This window comes from Bos indicus, chromosome 19, assembly GCF_029378745.1.
Source record: "Bos indicus isolate NIAB-ARS_2022 breed Sahiwal x Tharparkar chromosome 19, NIAB-ARS_B.indTharparkar_mat_pri_1.0, whole genome shotgun sequence".
NCBI classification, from domain to species: domain Eukaryota; kingdom Metazoa; phylum Chordata; class Mammalia; order Artiodactyla; family Bovidae; genus Bos; species Bos indicus.
Genome location: NC_091778.1, coordinates 29,626,877 through 29,651,993, shown reverse-complemented (window position 1 = coordinate 29,651,993; position 25,117 = coordinate 29,626,877). Strand labels below are relative to the sequence as shown.

Here is a 25,117-nt window from a genome sequence, read left to right as displayed (position 1 = left end):
CTGGGAAATCTCATGGACAGAGGAGCCTGGCGAGCTACAGTCCATGGGCTCGTAAACAGTCGGACACAATTTAGCGAATAAACAACAACTGCAACAACATACTCTTCACCAAGCTTCCCTTAACGTTAGCAGTTTATATGACGTGGTGCAATTATCCAAACCAGGAAATGATAGTGATCCACATCCGTACTTGAATTCTAGCCAGTGTCCCCTAACATCCCCTTTCAGTTCCAGAATCTAGTCCAGGACCCCACATCACATTTAGTTTTTGTGTCTCCTTAGTCTCCTCCTGTCTGTGACAATTACGAAGTCTTCCCTTATATTTTATGACCTTGACTCTTTGGTAAATTATATTGTGGAATTTGTCTGCATTCAGTTCTTTTGTTTTGTTTGTTTGTTTTGGCCACACTCTGAGGCATGTGAGATCTTACTACCCCATCAGGGCTCGAACCTGTGCCCCCTGCCTTGGAAGTGCAGACCCTTAACCACTGAACCGCCAGGGAAGTCCCTACGTTTGGTTTTGAATGGTTACTCATGATTTGGTTTGTGTGGTTGGGAATTTTTGGCAAGAATCCCACAGAAGTGATGTTGTGTCTCTTGTAGTGACTTGAATCAGGATATGGGAGGATACGTGATGTTGACACGTGTTATTATTGGTGATATTAAATTTAGTCATGAAGTTAAAGCAGGGCTGGATTTCTCTACTGTGACATTATTTTTTCTTGTAATTGATCAGTTTATTGGGGAAAATACTCAAAAACTATGCACATATCTTGTTTTCTCTCAGATTTTCACTCACAGATTTTAGTATCTGTTGGTGGATCTTGCCTGTAATAATTAGAACTGTGGTGTTGGTTTAATGGTCATTTTGTATTTTTCTCATTCCTGTCACATTTATTAACTAGAATTCTTTTGTGAAGAAGACCTGTACTTTCTCTTCCATTTATTGATTTTTTTACTTTATACTTTATGACATTAGTGTAGACTTATGGGTATTTATTTCATCCTGTGAATTATTATCCAACACTTTCATTATTTAGTTGTTCAGACTATCCTGGCTTTGACCATTGGAAGCTCCTGTAAATTGGCTCCTGTGCCTTTTAACATTCCCCATCAGTGGCTCAGTGGTAAAGAATCTGCCTGCCAATGCAGGAGCCACAGGAGATACAAGTTAGATCCCTGGGTCAGGAAGATACCCTGGAGGGAGAAATAGCAACCCACTCCAGTATTCTTGCCTAGAAAATCCCATGGAGAGAGGAGCCTGGTGGGCTGCGGTCCATGGGGTCACAAAGAGTCAGACACAACTGAGCATGCACACATCTTTTTCTAAATATTGGTTTATTTTCTGGTTCTACAAGATGTACCAAGCCTCCAGATTTATCTTCTGTATTTCCTGCCCCAATCCTAAAATCAGCTGTTTGTCTAGGAAGCCTTGGTTCCTTTGATTGGAAAATGATATTTAGAAACCAAAGTCTGGGTGCTGGGGGTGCTTATCATTACTGGGAAGTCATTGTTTCTAGGCTCTCTCAACAGTCAGAGCTAGAAAATATAGGTACGCATATTAATTCATAGTCCACACAAATGATTTTTTCACTTCTATATGTGTCCATCTGTTGTTGTTGCTCTAATACTTTGGCCACCTGATGTGAAGAGCCAACTCATTGGAAAAGACCCACATGCTGGGAAAGATTGAGGGGAGGAGGAGAAGGGGATGACAGAGGACGAGATGGTTGGATGGCATCACTGACTGAATGGACATGAGTTTGAGCAAGCTCTGGGAGATGGTCAAGGACAGAGAAGCTTGGCATGCTGCAGTCCATGGGGTCGCAAAGAGTCAGACACGACTGAGCAACTGAACAGATACATATCTTTCTGAGTAGACATTAAAACCCATGAGTTGATACTGATTTCTCCAATTCCAGTCCTACACCAGAAGTTGGTTCATTCTAGACTTATCCCTTTCCTTGTCTGTGACTTCTTTCTCTAACAGTAAGAAACTGGCTCTCGATATGTGTGATCTGTTTGCAAATTTGTTCGGTCCTAGCATACAGGTGCTAGTGGTAAAGAATCCGCCTGCAGTGCAGGAATGCAAGGGACACAGGTTTGATCCCTGGGTCGGGCATATCCCCTGGAGAAGGAAACAGCAACCCACTCCAGTATTGTTGCTTGGGAAATTCCATGGACAAAGCAGTGGGTTACAGTAGTAGGAGGTGGGCTACAGTCCATGGGGTCGTACAGAGTCAAACACGACTGAGCATACACACACCCAACATACACATGAAGGAGTTTCAGGATTTATAACCCACATCTCTATAAGAAGCAAGTTTAGTAACTAGAATGCAGTATTCATATATGGTTCTTTTTGTCTTTAGCCTTACAGTATGCAGTAGAAGTACTGTTTTCCACTAAGTACTGTTTTCCTGTTTTACTCAGGTTAGTTTCTGTATTCCCATTCCTTACAGTGTGGTTCTACTAATCATTTAATAGTAGTTAAGGTAATTCGTTGTTTGGTTGTTTGGTTCCTACTTTTTCCCCCCACTCCTCCCCAGATCCTGGTTTGATTTCATTAAAAATTTTTTTTAAATTTATTTATGTATTTGGCTGCACAGAGTCTTAGTTGCAGCATGTGGGATCTAGTTCCCTGACCATGGGTCAGACCTGGGCCCCCTGCACTGGGAGCGCAGAGTCTTAGCCACTGGCCCAGCAGGGAAGTCCTCTATTTATTTCATTTGGGATATGTAAAATATTGCTATGGTTCCAAGAGTTGAAGCCATGTATGAAGGTCTCCTCAGAGAAGAGCTACTCCTCCTTACCCCCCATCTCATTCCGTTACCCCTTCCATCTCACCCCAGTCTCCTTGGTTTCTGGTATATCCTTCCTGTATTGGAAATGAAATTTTTACAAATTAGTTCAAAGAAGAGATTCTGCCTTATGAAGAGACATGAGGAGGAGACTGGTGATACAGAAGGGAGATGAAGCCTCAGACGACCGTAGGAAGAGGGAGAGGGAGGGGTGACCCAGGACCAAAGCAGTGGGGCCAGCCCAGCACCACAGGCCTTGGTGTTTCTCATATGTCCACCTTTGGGAGTAAGTCTTCAAAACGTGCGCCTGGAATATTCCAGAACACAAAGTTAGCAGTGTGGAGTGTTGCCAGAGCCTGGAGGCCCATACTTCCCTCTCTAGGAGATGTAGACTCCACAATTCTGCTGTTTTCCACTAAATCCCTCAAGAAAAGAACCTTTCTTCATGGCCACATGTGGGGCTGCATCAGGAAACCAGGCCGACCCTGCCCATGAGGGGAGGCGCCTCCTGTCTTGCATCGTGGGGTCATGTCATCATGAGAAGAGGTGGTTTCCCTCTGCCCTCCAGCACCTGCTCCCCACACCCCTGAGCCATCAGACCTCACTGGCCTCACTGTCCTGCTCAGGTCCCCAGTGAGGACTCATCCTTACTGGCTCAGAAGAGGAACTCAGAGGTGGAGGCAGGCCCTGTTGTTGAGTGTTTCAACACTACCCCACTGAGGGTGAAAGAGGGGGGCAATTCCCATTCCTGGCAGCAGCTGGAATTTCACAACTTGACCTCCTGGTAGTAAGGTGGCAGGGCTGAGGGCTGGGGGGTTGGTAGGGGGATGCCAAGGGAAGCCAGGCCTTGCCCACCAAGCCTTTGAGAAAAGTCATCATCCTAGGGAGGGAGAGGTACCCCCTCTTCCCCTTTCATCTCTGCCCCAAAGCCACTGGAGTTCTGCTGACAAGTCACCAAAGGCGGCTGATGACTGACTCATCAGACGGAAGTGAGCTTGCCAGAGGGCTGGGCTGTGAACCGCAGTGTGCTGGGCTAACCCCCCCAGTGCAGCCAGGATCCCCGGCCAGGCTCCCATCCCTCGGCTCCCAGGACCCAGCACCTCAGGGAGGTCCTGCCTCTGTGAAGAGCCAGGTCAAGCTCAAGATGGCCTCAGGGTACCAGGGAGACTGCCTAGTTCCTCAAGGATAAGGTCTTGATTTGTCTCTGAATGAGCAGCCGAAGACACGGAGGCCTGGAGATGGGAAAGTCGCTTGGGGCCCAGAGACAGGGAGAAGCCTGGCCCCGTGGCACTGGACGGGGTGCTGGGGAGTAGCCTTCAGCGTCCATGCGTCCACTGTCAGCAGCCCAGGACACTGCTCTGAGGATGGGGCAGCGGCAGACATGATGTCGGCTGAGGATGTGCGTTTGTGTCCTGCCTCTGCATCAGACATGCTGGGACATCGGAGGGCACTCATTCCTGCCTCCTGACACAGCCAGCTTGTCTGTTGCAGCAGGGATTGGATGGAGGGACCTTTAAACTTAGTTCACCGGGATGGCTCAGTGATAAAGAATCCACCTGCCAATGCAGGAGACACAGGTTTGATCCCAGATCAGGAAGATCCCCTGGAGGAGGGAATGGCAATCCACTCCAGTATTCTTGCCTGGAGAATCCCATAGACAGAGAAACCTGGCAGGCTACAGTCCATGGGGTCACAAAGAGTCAGACATGACTAAGCGAAGGGAAAAGGAACACACCAGGTTCTGCCTTTTCTCTGAGCGAGAGAACACCCGGGCCCCTTGAGCCATCGTGGTCATCACTCAGTCCAGCTGAGGTTGTTTGCTTCTGGGGGTCCTGGTCCTCTTCCTGGAGGAGGCAGGGCTGCGGTGGGCAGCTAATATAGACACGTGTGCTGGGAATGGAGGTCTCCTAAAGCAAGATCATGTTAGTTAACTGAGTCTACACTCGCCACGGTAGTAACAAAAAATGTTATTTTTCTCCCAGCAACTGTATCTGACTGGGCCAAGGAGCAGTCAGAGCCAGACTGTCTGGGTTGCCACCCCTAGCTGCGTGACCTTAGGCAAGTTGTTTAACCTCTCTGTGCTACAGAGTGCCCACGCTCCCTCTGGCTTCCCCACAAAGTGTCCAGTCTTTAGCCTCTTACTGCTTTGTTTCCCTTACCAGGCTGGAGGCCCTCCAGGTGAAGAATCAACAAAATAGCTCCAGTCCAGCTTTTCATCCTAGTATCCTAGATTGAACCCGTGTCTCTTGCGTCTCCCGCATTGGCAGGTGAATTCTTTACACCTAGTGCGGGGCCACTTTTAGTGCGTGGGGGTTAGTAAATCCCTGGAGGAAAGAATGCATGCGCACTGCTTCCCGGGGGGCCTGCCCCCACGCCATCCCAGGGACATCGCTAAAGTGAGGTGATGCTGAGCTGCTCACAAAGGGCTTCTGTTTCCCTCGGTGTCTTGTTCCTCCCTGGCTGGGGAAGTGGGAGGATTTGCCTGCTGGGCTTCTGTGAACTGACCACTGGGTCCAGGCCAGGATGTCCTGCGTCTTTGCATGTCATTTGCATGGCTCAGCTCTGAGCTCTGTGCTTCTGCTTGTGGTTTCCGGGTCCATCCCCTGTTCCACAGAGCTGGACAACTGCTTCCTTTGCTTCCCTCTGTGACCTGGCCTGACTGGCCAACTGTGGGGTCAGCCTGGACAGGGTGAATGCAGGGAAATTCCCTAGGAAAGAGGGATCACGGAAAAGACTGTAGCAGGAACGCTTTCCTGTCTTGAAAGCTTGTTCAGTGCATCCACCCTGGCATTGAATTTCCCCAACAGCCCTGGAGGCTTAGTACCCTTATCATACCCATTTTACAGCTAAGTAAACTGAAATACAGAGAAGTGAAAGACATTGCCTAGTGCGTGGCTAGCAAATACTAGAGTGGAGATTTGAGTCCAAGTCTGTTGATGCCAAACACCAGGCTTATTCCTTGACTAGGTGACCTGTCACAGCTTCCCTGGGGACCCAGGAGCCCATGCTTCAGTGTGAAGCTGGCCCTGCTGCAGGCTTTCAGAATGGGGCCCTTGGCACCATTGCCCATCTGGTACTAAAACCCCTTCTTAGATCTCCTCCTCAGCAGCCCTCCAGCCTGAGCTCAGTACCCCTGTCCCTCATCAGCAGGAAAGAGAAGGTGGTTCTCTGAAAGACTAAGCTAAGGAAGGTCTTTGAGTAACTGGTAACTTTGCTAAGCCTCAGAGAAAGCAAAGAAAAACAGCCAAAGTGGAGGTGAGGGCAGGAAAGGACCGGGTGCCTGGGGCCTGGGCACCTAAGCAGAGGGTATGGTGTGCTGGGGGTGGGGCGCCTGTGAAGGCGGGAGGCCCCTGACACACTGAGGGGGATCTCTGCCATGTGGTCATCAGGAACAGGCTCCCTGCCTGCCCGTCCTTGGGGGCTGGGGGACTCAAGCCTGGAAATTCAGAAGAAAGTCCCCCAAGTGATGCTGGTTTTTCCTTTGAGGTCCTCCTGCCCAGCAATGGGGCTGTCCATGTCCCGGGCACTCCCCAGGCTCTTGGAGACACTCACCCCTGCCTGTGGGGCCCACACATCTCCACTCCCCTCCTCCCCCGACACCTCACTTCCCTAGCCTGTGCTGTTGGGTGGCCCGAGTGCCCTGTCTTGCCTCTCTGAGCAGCACAGCCAGGGGCCAGTCCAGCCCTGGAGGCAGCCAACTGACGGCCCGGGGCTGTGAGTGCCCACTGTCTCCACTGGCTGCCCTGCTCGGCCATGTGCTCCTTGAGCCTGAGGGTCTCCAGACTGACCAGTGTCTGTCCCCCACGCAGGCGATGACTCAGGATGCAGCAAGGGGCCACGACATGCACGGAGGACCGCATCCAGCACGCCCTGGAGCGCTGCTTGCATGGGCTCAGCCTCAGCCGCCGCTCCACCTCCTGGTCAGGTAGGTTCCCAGGGAGCCGGGGAGGAGGCCCATTGAGGGGCTGCAGGGAACACTGGGCCAGGCCCGGGCGGGCAGATTCTGGTTCCAACCCTGTCTGCTTGACTCGGACCTCACCTAGGCAGGTGCTCGGCAGCAGGGCACCTGACGGAGAGTTGCCCTGGGTCAGGGGGCGGGCGTTTCTCCTCTCCCCCATGCTGTCTTCTTCATCCTCCTTGGGTGCTGGAAGCCTATGTCCCTAAGGTCTGCTTAGAAACAGCTGCTGATTTCAAAAAAGCAGCTAAGACTCCATGAACAGCCCTCCCCATAATTCTCCCATTTTACCTGATTTCTAGTTCTCTCCAGAGCCTCGTCCTCCTCTTCCCCATAAAACAATGGAGAATCTCGGCAGACCTTCAGAAAGTAGGAGTTCTCCATGTCATGTGATCCCCAGGACTGAGAAACGGGGGTATCTATAGACTGGGGCAGTTGTGTCTCCAAGGCTGGTGCCTAACTATAATATCTCCTTATGCTTTTAAAGATTTTCCCTATCTCACTTGCCTCCCTAACTACCCTATGAGATAGACATCCATGTGCCTTGAGTATACCTGGTTCCTCCCTACTTCAGGACCTTTGGCACTTGCTGCCTGGGATTTATCCTTCAGAACTCTGCAGATCTGGCTCCTTCTCATTCAAGTCTCAGCTCACACGTCACCTTCTCAGAGAGGCTTTCCTTGGCCTTTGGAATTAAGCAGATCTGACTTACAGCTGACTCTCATGGGCTGTAGGAACTTATGCAAGTCCCTTAGCCTCTCAGGGCTCAACTTCCTTGCCTGTAAAATGGGAATAATAATAGCAGGAACCACCTTCCCAAGGAGAGGATGGGAGACTCAGTGGAGGTGATGTATGAAAAGCCTGCCAACTTATAGGTACAGTTTTTGTTGTTCAGTTGCTCAGTTGTGTCTTACTCTTCGCAACCCCACGGACTGCAGCACACCAGGCTTTCCTGTCTTTCACTATCTCCTGGAGCTTGCTGAAACTCATGTCTATGGAGTCAGTGATGCTGTCTAACCATCTCATCCTCTGCTGACCCCCTTCTCCTCTTGCCTTCAGTCTTTCCCAGCATCAGGATCTTTTCCAGTGAGTTGGCTCGTTGCATCAGGTGGCTAAAGTATTGGAGCGTCAGCATCAGTCCTTCCAATGAATATCCAGGATGGATTTCCTTTAGGATTGACTGGTTTGATCTCTTTGCAGTCCAAGGGACTCTCAAGAGTCTTCTCCAGCACCACAGTTCAAAAGCATCAATTCTTTGGTGCTCAGACTTCTTTATGGTCCAACTCTCCCATCCGTACATGACTAAAGGTACACAGTAGGTGCTCAATAAATGGCAGTTTTCTTCCTTCTGGCCTCCCACCCAGGTTTTAAGGAGACTAAGTTTACAGAATTGAGGGGCCATTTTTAAGTTAAAGAATGCAAAGATATCCGACTTTGGCAAAAGTTACCAAAACCTGTGACCATAGGAATGCAGTGTTCAGGACCTTCAGGACTTTGGAAGGAGCTCAGACACAGAGGGGGCCACTTGCGCCCACACTGCTCTCACCCCCCTATCTCACACACACACACAGGCCTCCATGACCGCCTCTTTAACTTGAGGATTTACCCTTACTGGCTGCAGGGAAGCAGATTGACAAACTAAGAAAAATCTGGGGAAGTTACAGGGTGACAAAGTAGTAATTGTCACTTTTAAAGCAGACATGAATGGTGCTTCCCCTTCCCAGGCTCCACCACCCAATAGTCCCTGGAGGTCCCATGGCTATCACAGACTCAGCCTCGTGTCCTGGGATGGAGCTTGTGGGGCACCTGTTCTTGTTCCTCCAACCGTCTCTGCTCCTGTCCCCCTTCCCTGCATCTCAGAGGTTGTGGGCAGGCTGATGCTCTCTGGAGGGACAAGGAGCAGAGTCGTGGCCTGTTCCTTGGCCTCTAAGGGAGATCCCAGCCCCTCTGTGTCACTTGAACCTCCTGTCTCAGTAGGAAGAAGCTTACTATTATCTAGATGGGGCCTGATAGGGTCCAGTGTGTTGGTCTAGAATTTTCTGAGAGTCTTCCATCAGAAGGTAATGCCCCAGTGCAGCCCCAGGGATGCCCAATTCTCTCCAACCCTGAGCTGACTGACCCCTGGCCTCTCCTCCGTTTCCAGCTGGGTTGTGTCTGAACTGCTGGAGCCTGCAGGAGCTGGTGAGCAGGGACCCGGGCCACTTCCTTATCCTCCTGGAGCAGATCCTGCAGAAGACCCGAGAGGTGAGGGCTCAGCTTGGCTTTGAAGGGCAGCACTGGGTCAGCCTTGTAGAGTTGAGACATAGGTCCCCACAGGACTTCCCTGGTAGCTCAGTGGTAAAGAACCCTCCTGCCAAAGCTGGAGGCATAAGAGACATGGGTTCAGTTGCTGGGTCAGGAAGATGCCCTGGAGGAGGGGATGGCAGCTCACTCCAGTATTCCGGCCTGGAGAATCCAATGGACAGAGGAGTCTGGCAGGCTACAGTCCATAGGGTCGCACAGAGTTGGACACAACAGAAGCGACTTAGAACGCATGTTCTGAAGGTCAGTTCGAGGGTGCCTGGACTACCAGGGGGCTTGGAGGCACTGGAAGCCTGAGTTCTCTGCTTCAGCGGTGCTTGTGGATCTAAGTCCTCAGGAGAGGGACATGGTACTTTCACTAAGAATGCATGCTGTATGAGCCAGGGGCCCAAGTTTACGCTGCTTCTTATGACAGACAGTGTTTTTATGTCACAGGTGGCGCTAGTGGTAAAGAACTTGCCTGCCAGTGTAGGAGACATAAGAGACGCCAGTTCAATCCCTGGGTCAGGAAGATCTCCTGGAGAAGGAAATGGCAACCCACTCCAGCACTCTTGCCTGGAGAATTCTATGGACAGAGGAGCCTGGCAGGCTACAGTCTGGGTCACAAAGAGTTGGACATGACTGAAGTGACTTAGCCCACCCACTCCTTATAAGTCAAAGGATTGACTACAGAGGAGAGAGGAATCTCTGCCAAATTCCTTTCCTCGAAAAGTCCCATGAGAACAAAAACACAAAAGTGAAAACTGATCTGATTGGAGAAGTAAGCCAAGACCTCCTCTAACTGTTCGATGTGCGTGCGTGCTCAGTTGCTCGCTCAGTTGTGTCCAACTCTTTGCAACCCCATGGACTGCAGCCCGCCAGGCTCCTCTATCCATGGGATTCTCCAGGCAAGAACACTGGAGTGGGTTGCATTTCCTCCTCCAGGGGATGTTCCCAACCCAGGGATTGAACCCACGTCTCCTGCATTGCAGACGGATTCTTTACCACTGAGCCACCAGAGAAGCCCGACAGTTCAATAAATAGGCTTTTATGATTTAAAGAAGAGTAGGTTTAAAGCTGGTTCGGGCTAGGCTTCCAGAGCAGCCACAAGTCCCTACAGAGACTGACTTTATTATAAGAGTTTTTAAAGTTTTCCTTTCTTTCTTCTTTCTTTTTTAACACATGACTACATTAGAAAACACGTGTCTTTCTCAGCTGGTTTTTTACCTGTAAGAAGAAAGTCTTGGCTCATCAAGACACTCAAGGCCAGTTCTGACACCACCATTTACCTGATGCTTTCTCTGGTCACAAGCAGACCAGCTTAGAAGGGCTAAACCACTTCAAGGCTGCTTATCTTATGAACCCAAATATAAAGGAACAACCACTGTGTAGCAATAGGGAACGGTTTTGTATTGGATTGACCAGAAAGTTCACGTGGGTTTTTACAGAAAATCCCAAGTGAACTTTTTAACTAACCCAATAGAAGGGGCCAGCTGAGCAGCAGATGTGCTGGACACGTAGCCTCTTCAGGGTAAAAGAGGAGAATTCTAAATTTCATCCTGCTGACATCACTGGCCACAGCAGAGGTGGTGTGCCTTTCTCTGCCTCTTTAGCCCCCATGAATTCCACAATGAGTGGGGAGACCACTAGCATTTTAACCAAAGAATTCCAAATCGTGTGTATATATGTGTGTTTATGATGGAGTGGGTGAGCTCTATCAAAGAGATGACTCATAAAAGAAGAAACAGAACTTGTAAACAATATGGAAAATGTTGCCTTAGTTATAATAAAATAAATGCAAATGAAAACCATAACGACACAGCTTTTGCCCAGCAAATTTGCAAAAACTTTGAAATAACCCTTGCAGGGAAAAGTGTGGTGAAACTGGTACTTTCATACATACAAAGATTTATAAATGGCAAAATTCTTTGGGAAATCAGTTTGGCAATATATTTCCAAGATCATAAATATGGTTATAGTCTTTGAACCATTGATTCTACTTCTTGAACTCTGTCATAGATAGATAATCCAAATTATAGGAGTGTGCACAAAAGTTTTCATTGCATGAGTACTTAGAATAGCAAGAAATAATTTCAAGTGTATAAAACAAAGCTAATAAATTATGGAGCTCTACCAGAAGGAGTATTATACAGCTAATAAAAGTGATGAATAGTACCCAAGAGTAGAAACAAAATTTAATACATTATAAAATTTTAGAGAGTTCCCTGGTGGCCCAGTCGTTAGAACTCAGTGCTTTCACTGTTGTTGCCTGGGTTCAATCCCTGGCTGGGGAACTAAGATTCTGCAAGTTGCAGGATGTGGCCAGAAAACATGGGAAAAAAAATTTTTTTTAACTTTTTTAATCCAGAAAGGAAAAAGTTAACATCTGTAATTTATGTACATTAAAAAAAAATCCATTAAATTGGGACTTCCCTGGTAGTCCAGTGGTTAGGACTTTGCCTTCCAATTCAGGGGATGCGGGTTTGATCCCTCATCGGGGAGCTAAGATCCCACATGCCTTGTGACCAAAAAAACAAAACATAAAAAAGAAACCAGAAGTAATAATATTATAACAAATTCAATAAAGACTTTTTAAAAACTCCACAAAATTAAAAGATCAACAACAAACTGGAAAACATACATACAACACAAATAATAGATAACTGTGTAACCAGGAGGGGGAAAAAGGTGGTCTTAGAGATGATGTAGCAAGACAGAAATCCATTTATCATACTGTATGTAAAAGACATGAAGTATAAAAATACACACCTAATGATTACAACTTTGCAAAGGGAAGTACATAGAGAAACATGGTGTAGGGAGCAGTAAGTTAAAATATTAGCCGTGGCTAAGTTTGGAAGGAGGATATTGAGGGATTTTTTTAACTTTTATTTTCTAAAAGTTTGTCCTGGGATTACTTTTCACTTAATGGGTTGCACACCCCATGAGTGAGCCGCTCCCCATCCTGTCCTCCATACAGGTTCAAGAGAAGGGCACCTATGACCTCCTGGCCCCCCTGGCCCTGCTGTTCTACTCCACTGTCCTCTGTGTAAGTTCCCGGATGGGCCAGCCTTGGGGGCTGCGGGGGAGGGAAGGGAAGAACAGCCTCCTGGGGGTGGGGGGCAGAGCCCTCACAGTTCCGAGGATAAAGGCACAGCGAAAGAAACTGTCCACCAATGACACTGCAGATGGGTGTTACCCCTCTGATGGCTTCAGATGACCATTTGAGAGACCTCCAGTGACTCCCCATGGACACCATCATGCCGGGACTATCTGGGGACCCATGGAAGGGATGCAGTCACAGCCTGGTCCCAGTCACAGAGAGATTCTGCTAAGAGATGTGGTGTCCACCTCCTTTTGTACCCCCAGTGGTCAGTTCCCCCAGTGTGGTCACCCCCTGTTCACCAGACCAGTGGCACCAGATGACTCCATGTACATTGAGTCAGTCCACTGCAAAGAATAAACATTTGCCTCTCATGAGGATATTTAAATAAAGACAATTTAGCCCTGAAGACTATCCCATGGCAGCAGTGGCCCCATTTAGGATGACCTCCAAGGGGACAGCTTTTCAGAATTTGGTAAATTGTTTTGTTTGGTGAAAGCCAGGCCCCTGTCGTAGAGACATCCTTGGGCACCATCTCACCCGGCTGTCTGTAACTCACTTTTTGTGGGTAACTTTCAATTCTGCCCGCCTTCTCCCTGGGACACACTGCTGCCAGGAAAGGTGTCCCCTTGGTGGAACATTCCAGAAAGAAGCCAGGTCTGCCCTGGAACATCACTGAACTTTTTCTCACCTGACTTCTCTGCCTGCTGCTCCCTCTCCACCCCAGACGCCACACTTCCCGCCAGACTCAGACCTCCTTCTGAAAGCATCCAGAACCTACCACCGATTCCTGACCTGGCCCGTTCCTTACTGTAGCATCTGCCAGGAACTGCTCACCTTCATCGATGCTGAACTGAAGGCCCCAGGTGAGTGTGGAGGTGGCCAGCACATGGGGCAGGGACCCTACAGGTCAGGAGATTTCCCACCCTTCTGAAACTGGGCTAGGACCCTCCTCACCTCGCATCCCTCAGCTTCTCTCTATCCATGGCCCGCCTCACTACCTTGGAGTCCCTCTTCATACGGCACTCACGCTCCATGTCTACATCAAAATCAGAAGACTGAAAGCCGTGAACACCAGCAGGAACTCCAGGAGGAATTCTCAGGGGGAGCTGAGCAGAGGTTCAGGTTAAGGAGACCCCATCTCATGGCTTGTGCCTCTGCTCTGGTTTGCCAAGGGATTGGTCTCTGAGGTTGCCCAGGTCAGACAGAGAAGCCCCCACAGTGTTGACAAGAGGCCCTTGTTTGTTCTCTTTACTCCAGAGCAGATAGGGGGATGCGTGTGTGATGGACTAGGTTCTGGCCAGGGAAGGTGGCTGGTGCCAGGAATGAATAGGTAGACAGACACCATGACAGGTATGGGCGAGTGGAACTCAGGGTTCTTGAGAAACTGCAGGTGCCATAACACAGGGGTCCCCAACCTCCAGGATCCAGTGCCTGATGATCTGAGGTGGAACTGATGTAATAATAATAGAAAGTGTAATATGCTTGAATCAATAAGTGTAATATGCTTGAATCATCCTGAAACTATCCCCCCCACCAATCTGGGGGAAAATTGTCTTCCATGAGACCGGTCCCTGGTGCCAGAAAAGGCTGGAAAGGGAAAGTGTTAGTCACTCAGTCGTGTCCGACTCTATGCGACCCCATGGACTGTAGCCCGCCAGGCTCCTCTGTCCAGGGCATTCTCCAGGCAAGAATACTGGAATGGGTTGCCATTCCTTTCTCCAGGGGATCATCTCCAGGGGATCAACCCAGGTCTCTTGCATTTCAGGCAGATTCTTTACCATCTGAGCCACCAGGGAAGTTCAAAAAGAGTTGGGACCACTGCTTTCACCAACATGGAAACAAGGTCTAACAAAGCTATTGTAAGAGCAAGAAAAACATTATCAAGTACAATTTACTGACAGGTGGCCCCTCGTTTGAGTAATTCCTCATATCAGTGGCTCAAAGGAATAAAGTCACTTAAGCGTCCTAGTAGATGCCTCTGAAACATTTGATAAAATTCAGTATCTATTCTGAATAAAAATATCTCAGTTAAAAAAAAAATTCAACAACCATTCCTGATATTCAAAGCCCCTCTAATATGTGGAAACTATTAATATATGGAAGGGTCCTTAATAAGGTAACAACCCATAGTGAAATACTAGAAGCATTTCCATTATTAACAACCTTCCTCTTTATGCTTATATGATTTTGCCTATGCCAAAAGACAAAAGGAAAGAATATTTCCTCTTCCAGAGAAGATAATTTAATTTCACAGAGTTCAAACAATTGCTTATCTGTCAAGACTATGAGAAATCACCCAAAGCAGTGTCAAACTAATAATCAGGGAGCTAAGAGCTTTTTCATATAATAGCATCAACTCATAAGAAAACATAACGGGGAAAAATAATTTAAAATAGCAACTAAAAATATAAAATAAAGAAAGAAATGTGAATAACCTATACAGAGACAGCAAACTTTACTGAAGGATGATGAATTTAAGAGACTTTGTTGGATTGAATCAATATTGTAATAACATCCAGTATCATGGAAATAAATGTAACTGTGATCAAAAATACCAATGTTTTTTAAATTTTGACAAAGTAAAGTCTAATGAACAGAATAAATGCTCTACAGTGGCATTTATTATGTATTTATTTATGTATTCTTAGGGAAAAGTAAGAAAGGAATATTTCCCTACTAGGTCTTTAAAAGTACTATAAGGCTGTTGTTATTAAAATAGTACAGTATTGGTATAAGAATAGATAAATTAATGGGATGAAATAGAATGTCTCAGAATGGATCAACTGTATAAAAATGTATTATATGATAAAGAAGCATCCATAAGTCAGTAATGAAAAAATTGGTCATTTAATAAATGGTATTAGGATAATTGACAGACTGAGAATTGGATCGGTTAAACTTCTATCTCAAAAAGCATTGAGTGGTAATGCAAGCATAAAAATATCTTTCAGATGGATTAAATGTTTAAGTGTGGAAATCAAGACCATGAAAGTAATGGAAGAAAAATAGGTTATATGAGCCTGGAGTGGAGAACAGATGGCAAATGTGTCCCCCAACCCAAGGCACAAATAATAAAAGGCTGACAGATTTGAGAGCATGAAATTAAAGCTTCTCTATGGCAGAACCCACCGTAAGTGGAAAGTAAATAACCAACTAAGAAAAATATTTGCAACAAATGATATATCAAGCCCATGAAGAGTTCTTTTGTCAATTGAAAAAATAAGCAAACACACCAATGGAAGTATCAATACGAGGATATGATTCAAGCACATCCAGAAAGAACCATTAACAGCTGAGCAACACCCCTCCAAAATATTCACCCTCACTAGTAGGAAAGAAAATGCAGAACTAAATAGTGAAGACACCTTTTCCCCCTATCAAATTGGTAAACCTAAAAATAAAACAAACATACCAGTGTTGCTCAGGAAGTGGGGCGGGAGGGTGTTCTCTAAAGCATTAAAAATAATTATCTTTCCACCCAGAAATTCCATTCCTGGAAGTTTATAACCTGATGAATAATTATGGATGTGCAAAGGTTTAGCTACAAAGGTGTTCATTGCTGCATTCTTTTTAATAATCTGCCAATTCCAAAAAACTTAAATATTGTACATATTAATAGTTGAATATATTGTACCAGAGTCATTTGGTGGAATCCTACTCAGTCATTTAAAATGAGATCATAGGGCTTCCCTGATGGCTCAGTGGTTAAGAATCCGCCTGCCAATGCAGGAAACGGGTTTGCCCCCTGATCTGGAAAGCTCCCGTTCTGTGGAACAACTAAACCTGTGCGGCACAACCACTGAGCCTGTGCTCTAGAGCCAGGGAACTGCAACTCCTGAAGCCCATGCTCTGCAGCGAGAGAAGCCACCACAATGAGAAGCCAACGCAGCGCAACTCGAGAGTAGCTCCTGCTTGCTGCAACTAGAGAAAGCCGGAGTAGCAACAAAGACCCAGCATAGCCCAAAATAAGTAACTAAGTCAAATGGTATCATAGAAATAAGGTTACTGAGATGAAAAGACGTTTAGTAACTTGTTGAGTAAAAAAGCAGGCCCCCCAACACTATGTGTGTTGTAATCCCATTTTTGTTTTATTCTTTTAAATCTGTATATGCCCCAGGCTCTGTTTAGTACCCAGACTATCTAAGTGTCTGATCATGGGCATTAAATACACACAGAACAGATGTGCTGAATCTTATTCCCTAGTAATTAATGGATCCTAGAAAGCTCCAGACTGAAGCTTTATATGAAAAGTGCTTTGGAGAAATGTATGACTTCCCTTCCCAGTTGATCATCTGGTTTGTCTGCCCCCAACCAATGAGGTTGGGCTTGATTCCACCACAGAGCTTCCCTGGTGGCTCAGACAGTAAAGCATCTGCCTGCAATGCAGACAGACCTGGATTCGATCCCTGGGTGGGGAAGATCCCCTGGAGAAGGAAATGGCAACCCACTCCAGTATTCTTGCCTGGAAAATCCCATGGACGGAGGAGCCTGGCAGGTTACAGCCCATGGGGTCGCAGAGTTGGACAGACTAAGCGACTTCACTCACAGCCAATCAGGGGCTTCCTAGGTGGTGCCTCCTGCTAATGCAGGAGATGTAAGAGAAGCGGGGTTCCATCCCTCGTTTGGGATTATTCCCTGGAGGAGGGCATGGAAACCCACTCCAGTATTCATGTCTGAAGAATCCCATGGACAGAAGAGCCTAGAGCCTGGCAGGCTACAGTCCATAGGGTCACAAAAAGTCTGACACCACTGAAGCAACTTAGCACATAACACAATCAGCTTATCTGTCTGCCCAACCAATCAGCTAATCTATCTTCCTCCAACCTATCAGCTGATCTGTCTGCCCAACCATTCAGCTGTCATTACAGTCACTAAGGGCCTGGATAGGTACAGGCTAGGTGTCCTTCAGTCAAAAGCTCTGCACTACATGAGCCTCACTTCCTGGCAGAGGCTTGGGTGGAAGAATCGAGAAATCAGGGAGGCTCTCAGGAGAATGGCTGGACAAAGACAGGTGCTAAGGCATGTGATAAATAGACAAGTAGACCAACCTCGCTTTCCACGGCACCCTAAATGAACAAATCAATTTAATCTCTTTCATTCCCTTCCTCCTCACTATCCCCCCAAACAAACAGATCTAGATTGCTTCTGGGCTTCTTGGTGGTGACCAGAATTCCTTTAATGAGAAGGCAAAGCTTTTCTTCTTTTCTGTAACAGGACAGAAAGGATTTAAAATGCAAATGTCTTGGCAGGACCTTCAGTTTCTGCCTAAGATCTAAATGACATTCTTTTTGAAATGGGTCCGGGGGAGGGCTGTCACCTGCGTGCAGGGAGACCGCTTCCCAATTTCAAGTGGAACCAGCTGGCTGCCCTCTGCCACCCGCACACTATGCCTTGAGATGTTTTTGTGGGCAACTGAGCAGGAACTCAGCTCCCAGCAGCCCCCAGCGAACAGATGTGGAGCTGAGAGGCGGGCTGTGGGGAGGCCCAGACACTGGGACTCGGGGTTCTATTGGGGAGAGGAGAGCCAAGCAGAGCAGCAGCTGGAGATGGAAATGGAGTGAGAGTCCTTGAACTCAGAGCAGTGAGGGCTCGTGGAACCCTAGCCACTCACTGCTGAGGGTCTTCCCCTGGATCTTGCCCCTGGGACCACGTGAGGGCTCAGGTACGCTGGGGACCAAGCGAGTGGTGGAGGGGGATGCTCAGGCCAGGCTGCCCATGCCAACAACGCCTCCTCTTCCAGGGGAAGCAGAACCGAAATAGGAAACCATTTGCTCGTGCCAGACAATCCTTTTCAAACAGTTAAAAAGCCTCAAATTCAAACAGATGTATAGTGAGCCTGTGTCAAAGATGCATTCCAACTCGTTACTGAGGGAACCAGCCAGGAAGGTGGGAGAGGCAGTTTAAAGAAGGGTATCAGAAACTGAAATAAATTTCTCATCTAAGCCACGAAAAGATGGCAGAATTAGATACAAAATTAGTCAACATCATATAGGGGAATGAAACATCATACAGTGGGGAGAAAACCCTTTGACATTATCTTTTTTAAAAATGTTTTATTGGAAGATAATTGCTTCACAATGTTATGCCAGTTTCTGCCATACATCATTGTGAATCAGCCACAGGGATACATGTGTCCCCTCCCTCTTGAACCTCCCTCCCACCTCCCATTCCATCCCTCCCCCTTTAGGTTGTCTGTCGCAGAGAACTGGATTGAGCGCCCTGTGTCACACAGCAAATTCCCACTGGCTGTCTATTTTACATATAGTATATATTTCCATGCTACTCTCTCCATTCGTCCTTCCCTTTTCTTCCCACACCATTTCCACAAGTCTGTTCTCTGTGTCTGCATCTCCACTGATGCCCTGCAAATAGGTTCAATCAGTACCATCTTTCTAGATTCCATTCCGTTCAGTTCAGTTCAGTTCAGTCGCTCAGTCGTGTCCGACTCTTTGCGACCCCATGAACCGCAGCACGCCAGGCCTCCCTGTCCATCACCAACTCCTGGAGTCCATCCAAACCCATGTTTCTTGAGTCAGTGATGCCATCCAGCCATCTCATCCTCTGTCCCCTTCTCCTCCTGCCCTCAATCTTTCCCAGCATCAGGGTCTTTTCCAATGAGTCAGTTCTTCACATCAGATGGAGTTTCAGTATTGGAGTTTCAGCTTCAACATCAGTCCTTCCAGTAAACACCCAGGACTGATCTCCTTTAGGATGGACTGGTTGGATCTCCTAGATTCCATACACACACGTTAATATACAATATTTGTCTTTCTCTTTCTGACTTCCTTCACTCTGTACACCAAGCTCTAGGTTCATCCACCTCATTGGGACTGACTCAAATGTGTTCTTTTATATAGCTCAGTAATATTCCATTGTATTTATATACCACAATTCCTGTATCAATTCATCTGTTGATGGACATCTAGGTTGCTTCCATGACATTATCTTTTATAGTGAACAAAAAGCACTCATCTCACATCTACAAGTAAGCCTCTAATTTCATAGAACCTGACCCCTCATTAATATTAATAGCAAGTAGTAAATTCAACCACATTATCTTCTTCTCCTTAACCCTTAGGTGGGCTAGTTAGAAAGTGCTATGCTGTACTGCGCTAACTCACTTCCGTCGTGTCTGACTCTGCCACCCTATGGACTGTCTCTGTCCACAGGATTCTCTAGGCAAGAATACTGGAGTGAGTTGCCCTATCCTCCTCCAGGAGATCTTCTGACCCAGGGAGTGAACCAATGTCTCCTACGGCTCTCACATTGTAGGCGGATTCTTTACCGCTGAGCCACCGGGGAAGTCCAGTTAGGAAGTGCTTTGGTGTAATTTGGTAAAGGCAGGTGGGTAATAGTTTTGCCTCATTGCTGAGTGGCTCCACCTGCAGTAACCCAGCTGAGGGAGGCAGTAGGGGGAAGGGGAGACCAGGCCCTGAGCTCTGTAGGGGAGGCTGAGGCACATCACTTGGTGGTTACCAGTACTTGGTACAAGACCATCTTGGGGTCCCTACAACCCTGGGGCTGTGGGGCCTTTGGCAAGACATTTCACGTCATAGGAGCCTCAATTTCCTCATCTGTAAAATGGGAGGATAGTCGTGTCTCCCTCTCAGCAGTCTGCGAGGATAATGCTGGCCTACTTTGATTTCCCGTTGCTGGGGGCAGGAGGGTTCAGGGTGGTCTTATCTTAGTAGGTGGATCCTGGCAAGGTCACAGGGAGAAGATGACAGGGACTTGGTGAGCTGGGCCCTCCACCCATGCAGCCTTGTGGAGTCAGTTGCCATGGAGATGAGTGAAACAGTTTATCCCACTTTGATGTGGCTGGGTGGCAGAGGAAGTGGGCAGGTTATCAAGCCTGCGGACCTCCCCCTTCTTCCTGACTCCACCCCCGCCATAGGGTCGCCCACTGCCTCCATCTGGGTGCAGGAAGCCTCACATCAGTGTTTCCGGGTCCCACCCACCGCAGCCCCCTTGGGTTCAGCCCGCATGTTTGTTGAGTATTTACTCTGCCTGCCTGGCTGTGCAGAACACAGCACTTGCCTGCTGAGAGTTGGTCTGTCATCCTGATGGGCGACAGTGGGCATCATATGTGTGAGTTACACCTCAGTTTTCAAAGCATCCAGACCTCCACGATTGCATCACCCAGACCACAGCCCTGCCGAGTATGAGGGAAAAGCAGCATTGCTCCCATTTGTGCATGAGACAACTAGGACTCAGAAAAGTTCGATGATTCTCGCTTTAGCTAAAAGTCAAATGTGAGAGCAGGAACATGGGCTTTTGGATAACAAAGAACTCTGCTCTGCCACTTATTAGCTGGTGACGTTGGACAGGTTACAGAAGCTCTCTGAGCCTCCTGATCAAAAGTAGGACTGTGTTCATCGCAGCTGTGTTTACAGTAGCCAAGACACGGAAGGAACCTAAGTGCCCATCAACAGATGAATGGATAAAGGACATGTGTGTGTGTGTGTGTGTGAGAGAGAGAGAGAGTTCCGTGGCTGCTGTCCAGGGGACCCCAGAAGGAAGGAAAGCATAAGAGGAAGCCAGTAGCCAGGAGCGTTCGTGTCAGGGTACAATGTGGGTCAGGAGGAGGAAGCCAAGATCATCTCCTGGGACAGCCGTGCAGCTAAGGCTGAGCCTCCCCTGCCTCGTGTTAGCCCTGGGGACTCTGCCTCACGATGACCAGGCACCACGTCGTGTCCTAAGCATGGATGTTCCAGAAGAATGTCATTAGCGTGGTGCCAGTTTCTGGTTGGTGACACCAGCAGTGACTGTCACTCATCTTCTGGCTTCTTTGTCAGCTGTCCTGTGCAGAATGGCCATTTCCAGTCATCACTTTAGAAAAGGGAAAGGGATGGTGGAGGGATAATTTAGGAGTTTGGGATTAACATTTACACACCACTATATATAAACCAGATAAACAGCAAGGACCTACTGTGTAGCACAGGGGACCATATTCAATATCTTGTAATAACCTATAATGGAAAAAACCTGGAAAATATATATATATATAAAACTGAACCACTTTGTTGTACACTTAAAAGTAACTTAGTGTGGTAAATCAACTATACTTCAATCATAAATAAATAAATTTTAAAAAAATAAAAAGAAGGGAAGCTCAGTTGGGTAAACAAAGCTCAGTTATGAGGGCAGTCCTGTGCCTAGACAAGGCATTTGCACTTCACCGTGGCCGCCCACAGTGGCTGCCCACCACTCACCAGGACACATCCCTTGCCCGTATGGGGGGGCCCTTTTGATTTCCTACATTAAGACCAGACACAGAACCACCTAGGTGGGTTTTTTTTGTTCAGCCCTTGAGCCAGTCTTGGTCTAAATAAGTCTGTTTCAGAAAGTTGTTCGTGTCTGCTGAGGTGCCCAGGGAAGATGGGTAAAGGTCAAAGAGGAGAAGCACCCATCGCCACGAGGCTTCCCGATAAGTGGAGGTTCATTATCAAGAGAAGCCAAGGAAGGGGGATTTGATGGGTGTCTTTGGGGGAGGGGTAGAGAGTTTCAGCTGATGCTGTTGGAATCTGGGCTCTTCAGCACCTGCCAATCACTCTGGAAACAGCACCCACTAATAGAACATCATCAACCAACAGTAGCTCCCAGCTAGTGATGCCATAATTCCCAAATGTGATTGTTTGTTGTTTACTCACTAAGTTGTGTCCGACTTTTTGCAACCCCATGGACTGTAACCCGCCAGGTTTCTCTGTCCATGGGATTTGCCAGGCAAGAATACTGGAGTGCGTTGCCATTTCCTTCTCCAGGGGATCTTCCTGACTCAAGGATTGAACCCATGTCTCCTTCTTTGGCAGGCATTGGAAGGCAGATTCTTTACCAATGAGCCACCAGGAAAGCCCCTAAGATGAGCAGGTGGAGAAACAGGATGTTAGAGAATGCTCCTTGTCTTGTAGACTAAAGAGAACAGCGGGCTTCAAGGATAAAGTGGCCCACAGTACCTCCTGGACTGTGGCCCCAGCCTGGCCTGAGTCTACAGGGGCAGAACAGGGCAGCGGGGGTGTGGCATGACAGATCAATGGGGTGTGGGTTACCTGTTAAGAACAATACATGGTATTTAAAAGAGAAGTGTGGACAGATCAAGAGAAGACTTTGATGTCTGTGTGTTTTGGAGTCTGGGAGATTGGGGGGCAGGGAAACCTGGGATGGCCAGGGACATTGTTGTGGTTGAAGGGGCAAAGAGGGGACTTTTCTCCGTCATGTCTGTAGGCGGCCACTAGGTGGCGTCCTGAATCCTGATCGTCATCACCTCTGTTTCAGGGACTTGCCTGTCGAAGTAGACATAACATTAAAATCTAAACATGTGACAGTTACATAAAAGACACATCAAACAAAAGACACCGAAATCAAAGAAATCAGGTCTCAAGTTGGAATAGCACAAATTGGAAATGTTTGACTGCTTACAAAACAAAAGTCACAGCCCTCTGCTTACAGCCATCTCTAACCCCAGTCATGGCTTTGACTCCCCCAGGAGACTGCCTTCTGCTCCAAACTCTCACCCAGTCCACGCCCAGCAGGGTCCCTATGAGGATGTCCAAACCCTAATGAGGGGGACTGCCTGCCCCCACCCTCCACCACCAAATCCCAGCCCCCTTGGTGAGAAGAACCAGGTGTCGTGGAGTCTCCTCACTGTGGTTGACACAGCACCGAGTACCTGCTTTCCAGCTACAGAACTAAGTTTCAGGGAAAAAGGGAAACCTTGGCTCATTTCTTCTCAGCATCTTTGAATCAAGGGAGATGGATGATGCCATAAAGGAAGGCTGGGATGGGATCCGTGGTGCAGAGACTCAGCCGTAGAAGAGGACAACGCCAGGCAGGACCGCGGAATACTGAGGCTCCCCTGAGGCAGGGCCGGGATGCTGAGGGGAAGGCTGGGGGGCTGGTTGGGGCTAAGGCTGGGCTGCAGGAGGACACCGGAACCTGGAGAGGTGACAGAATCAGTACCAGGTGGACAGCAGGAGGCCACTTCGGGGTCCCTAGTCTCCTCCCTGGGTGCCCTACCCCTCAGTCTCTAAAGAGTGAAGCTTTGTGGGTTGGGTGGGGCCACAGAGGGGGCTGGGAGTCAGACTGTTAAAGGCCCTGGAGGCCAGGGGTCTAATCTTCCCGGTGTTCTGACCTTCATCTGGGAACTCCCAGTGCCGGCACCTCCAAGGAGCAGGGCCATGACTGCCGAAGGAACAGGTAAATTCATGAACTGCTCTTTTGGGTATTTTGGCCACAGGAATCTCCTACCAGCGACTGGTGAGGGCCGAGCAGGGCCTGTCCACTAGGAGTCACCGCAGCTCCACTGTGTAAGTGCTCTTGGGGAGGAAAGAATGGTGGGGAGGAGGCAGGTGGGTGTGATGTTTTGTGCACTGGCTCATTTTTCTGGGCTAAGGGTCTTTCATCAGATTCCTAAATGGGTCTGAGATATAAAACAAAAAACAAAAATTACCTGCTTTGATTACGCTGAACAAGCACACAAGGGCCCTTTCTTTACCCCTACTTTACAGATGAGGAAGCCAAAGGTCAGAGAGGGCAAGCAACTTCCCCAAGGTCACACCGCTAGTAAAAGTCTGAGCCAGGATTTGAGCCTCAGTCTTGCTCAGAAGCCCAGGCTCTTTGCATAATGTCTTTCTGCCTGTCAGTAAAATGGCATTTTCTAAACTTTCCTGACCAGGACCTATAATTTAAAAATGTGTTTTATATGAAAACCTGATACACACAGAGAGCTGAGACAAGTTTTAGGGAAGAAAAGTCACCTTCTCCCAAGCATGTTCTAGTTCACTTTGATTTCAAAGGCAGTTCTGGTTAGGACTCCCTGAGCCGATTTCATTACCCACGGCCTGCAGCTGGAAAAGCATTTGAGAGGAAGCCTCTATTCTGAGGGCCCTCCAGCAAGCCTCCAAACACATGGGTGCCTGGAAACCCCAGCCTCCACTGGCTCAGAAATTCCAGTCGCCCCAGCCCCTTCCCATCCTCAGTCCCAGGGGTTCACGGCACATTCACTGAGCAGATATTATTTGAGTTCCTTCTTGGTAAAAACAAACAGAAAAGCAAGTGGTAGATTTTGAGAGAGATAGAAAGGGCAGAAAAAATGTCTTGTAAAGAAAGGTTGGTTAATAAGCAAGCAGAATTCCGCCAGCAGGGCTGAGGCAGGTGGATGATGGATAATCACCAACAGCTTCAAGGTGCTTCCTGAACCCCAGGTAGTGCTGCAGGCGTCCCTCCATCATCCAGTCCTCCTGTTAAGTAAGCCTGTGAGAGAGGTATGCTTTAGATCCAGGAACTGAGGCACAGAGAGAGGTTCGTAGAAAGAGCTCACAGCCGAGTCCGTCTCACTTTGGTTAACAAGCGTGCAGAGGAGGTGCAAGTGGTGAGGCCTTGGGGTGGCTGGCACAGTCCTGTATACAGTGGTGCTTAATGCATGTCCATGAGGGGATCATCCAGCAGTCAGTAAAGGAGGATGGCTCAGTGGGGGACTACTTACTTGAGCCTGATCGCTTTTTCTTACAAATAGAGAAATCAAAATGAGTTTCTCCCTAAACCCTGGGGAATCTGACACAGCCCCATCCCGTCCCTGAGTTCTGACCCCTGGGCCAGCTCTGGGACAGTCGTCCACAGACACTGGCAGGAAGGCCACCTGCCTGGTGCTTCTTTGTGCTGTGTTTAAACGCTGCAGGACTTGTGAGGGAACAGGCGTGAGCAGTTCACACTAACAGCCTTCACAGGAATAACACTGCTATGGCTGATGTGTGCTCAGTCCTTCAGTCGTGTCCGACTCTTTGTGATACTGTGGACTGTAGCCTGCCAGGCTCCTCTACCTATGGGATTTTTCCACGCAAGAATACTGAAGTGGAGTACTTTAGAGAAAACGCAGTGATTGGGGGTTGTCGTGGGTGAAGTTCAAACAGTCATGTGTTAACTGAGTGATTGATCCTTGAGGCTCATGATTCTCTTAATATTTGGGTATGTTCGAAATGT

The 25,117-nt window shown here is 48.0% G+C and overlaps 1 protein-coding gene across 13 annotated transcripts in view; it reads left to right on the top strand.

Moving 5' to 3' along the window:
- The window catches only part of PIK3R5 (phosphoinositide-3-kinase regulatory subunit 5), a 75,791-nt gene that overhangs the window by 41,890 nt on the left and 8,784 nt on the right, over window positions 1-25,117 (top strand). For 6 of the 13 annotated variants that reach the window (XM_070774334.1, XM_070774323.1, XM_070774324.1 and 3 more), the window contains exons 2-5: window positions 6,611-6,726; window positions 12,017-12,085; window positions 12,867-13,005; window positions 23,376-23,445. In XM_070774334.1, coding sequence (XP_070630435.1) covers window positions 6,688-6,726; window positions 12,017-12,085; window positions 12,867-13,005; window positions 23,376-23,445 — 317 coding nt within the window. In that variant the 5' untranslated portion in view covers window positions 6,611-6,687. Of the gene's footprint in view, window positions 1-4,963; window positions 5,069-6,610; window positions 6,727-8,899; window positions 9,001-12,016; window positions 12,086-12,866; window positions 13,006-23,375; window positions 23,446-25,117 lie in introns of those variants that run through there. The other 7 variants (XM_070774329.1, XM_070774330.1, XM_070774325.1 and 4 more) reach the window with 3 other exon arrangements.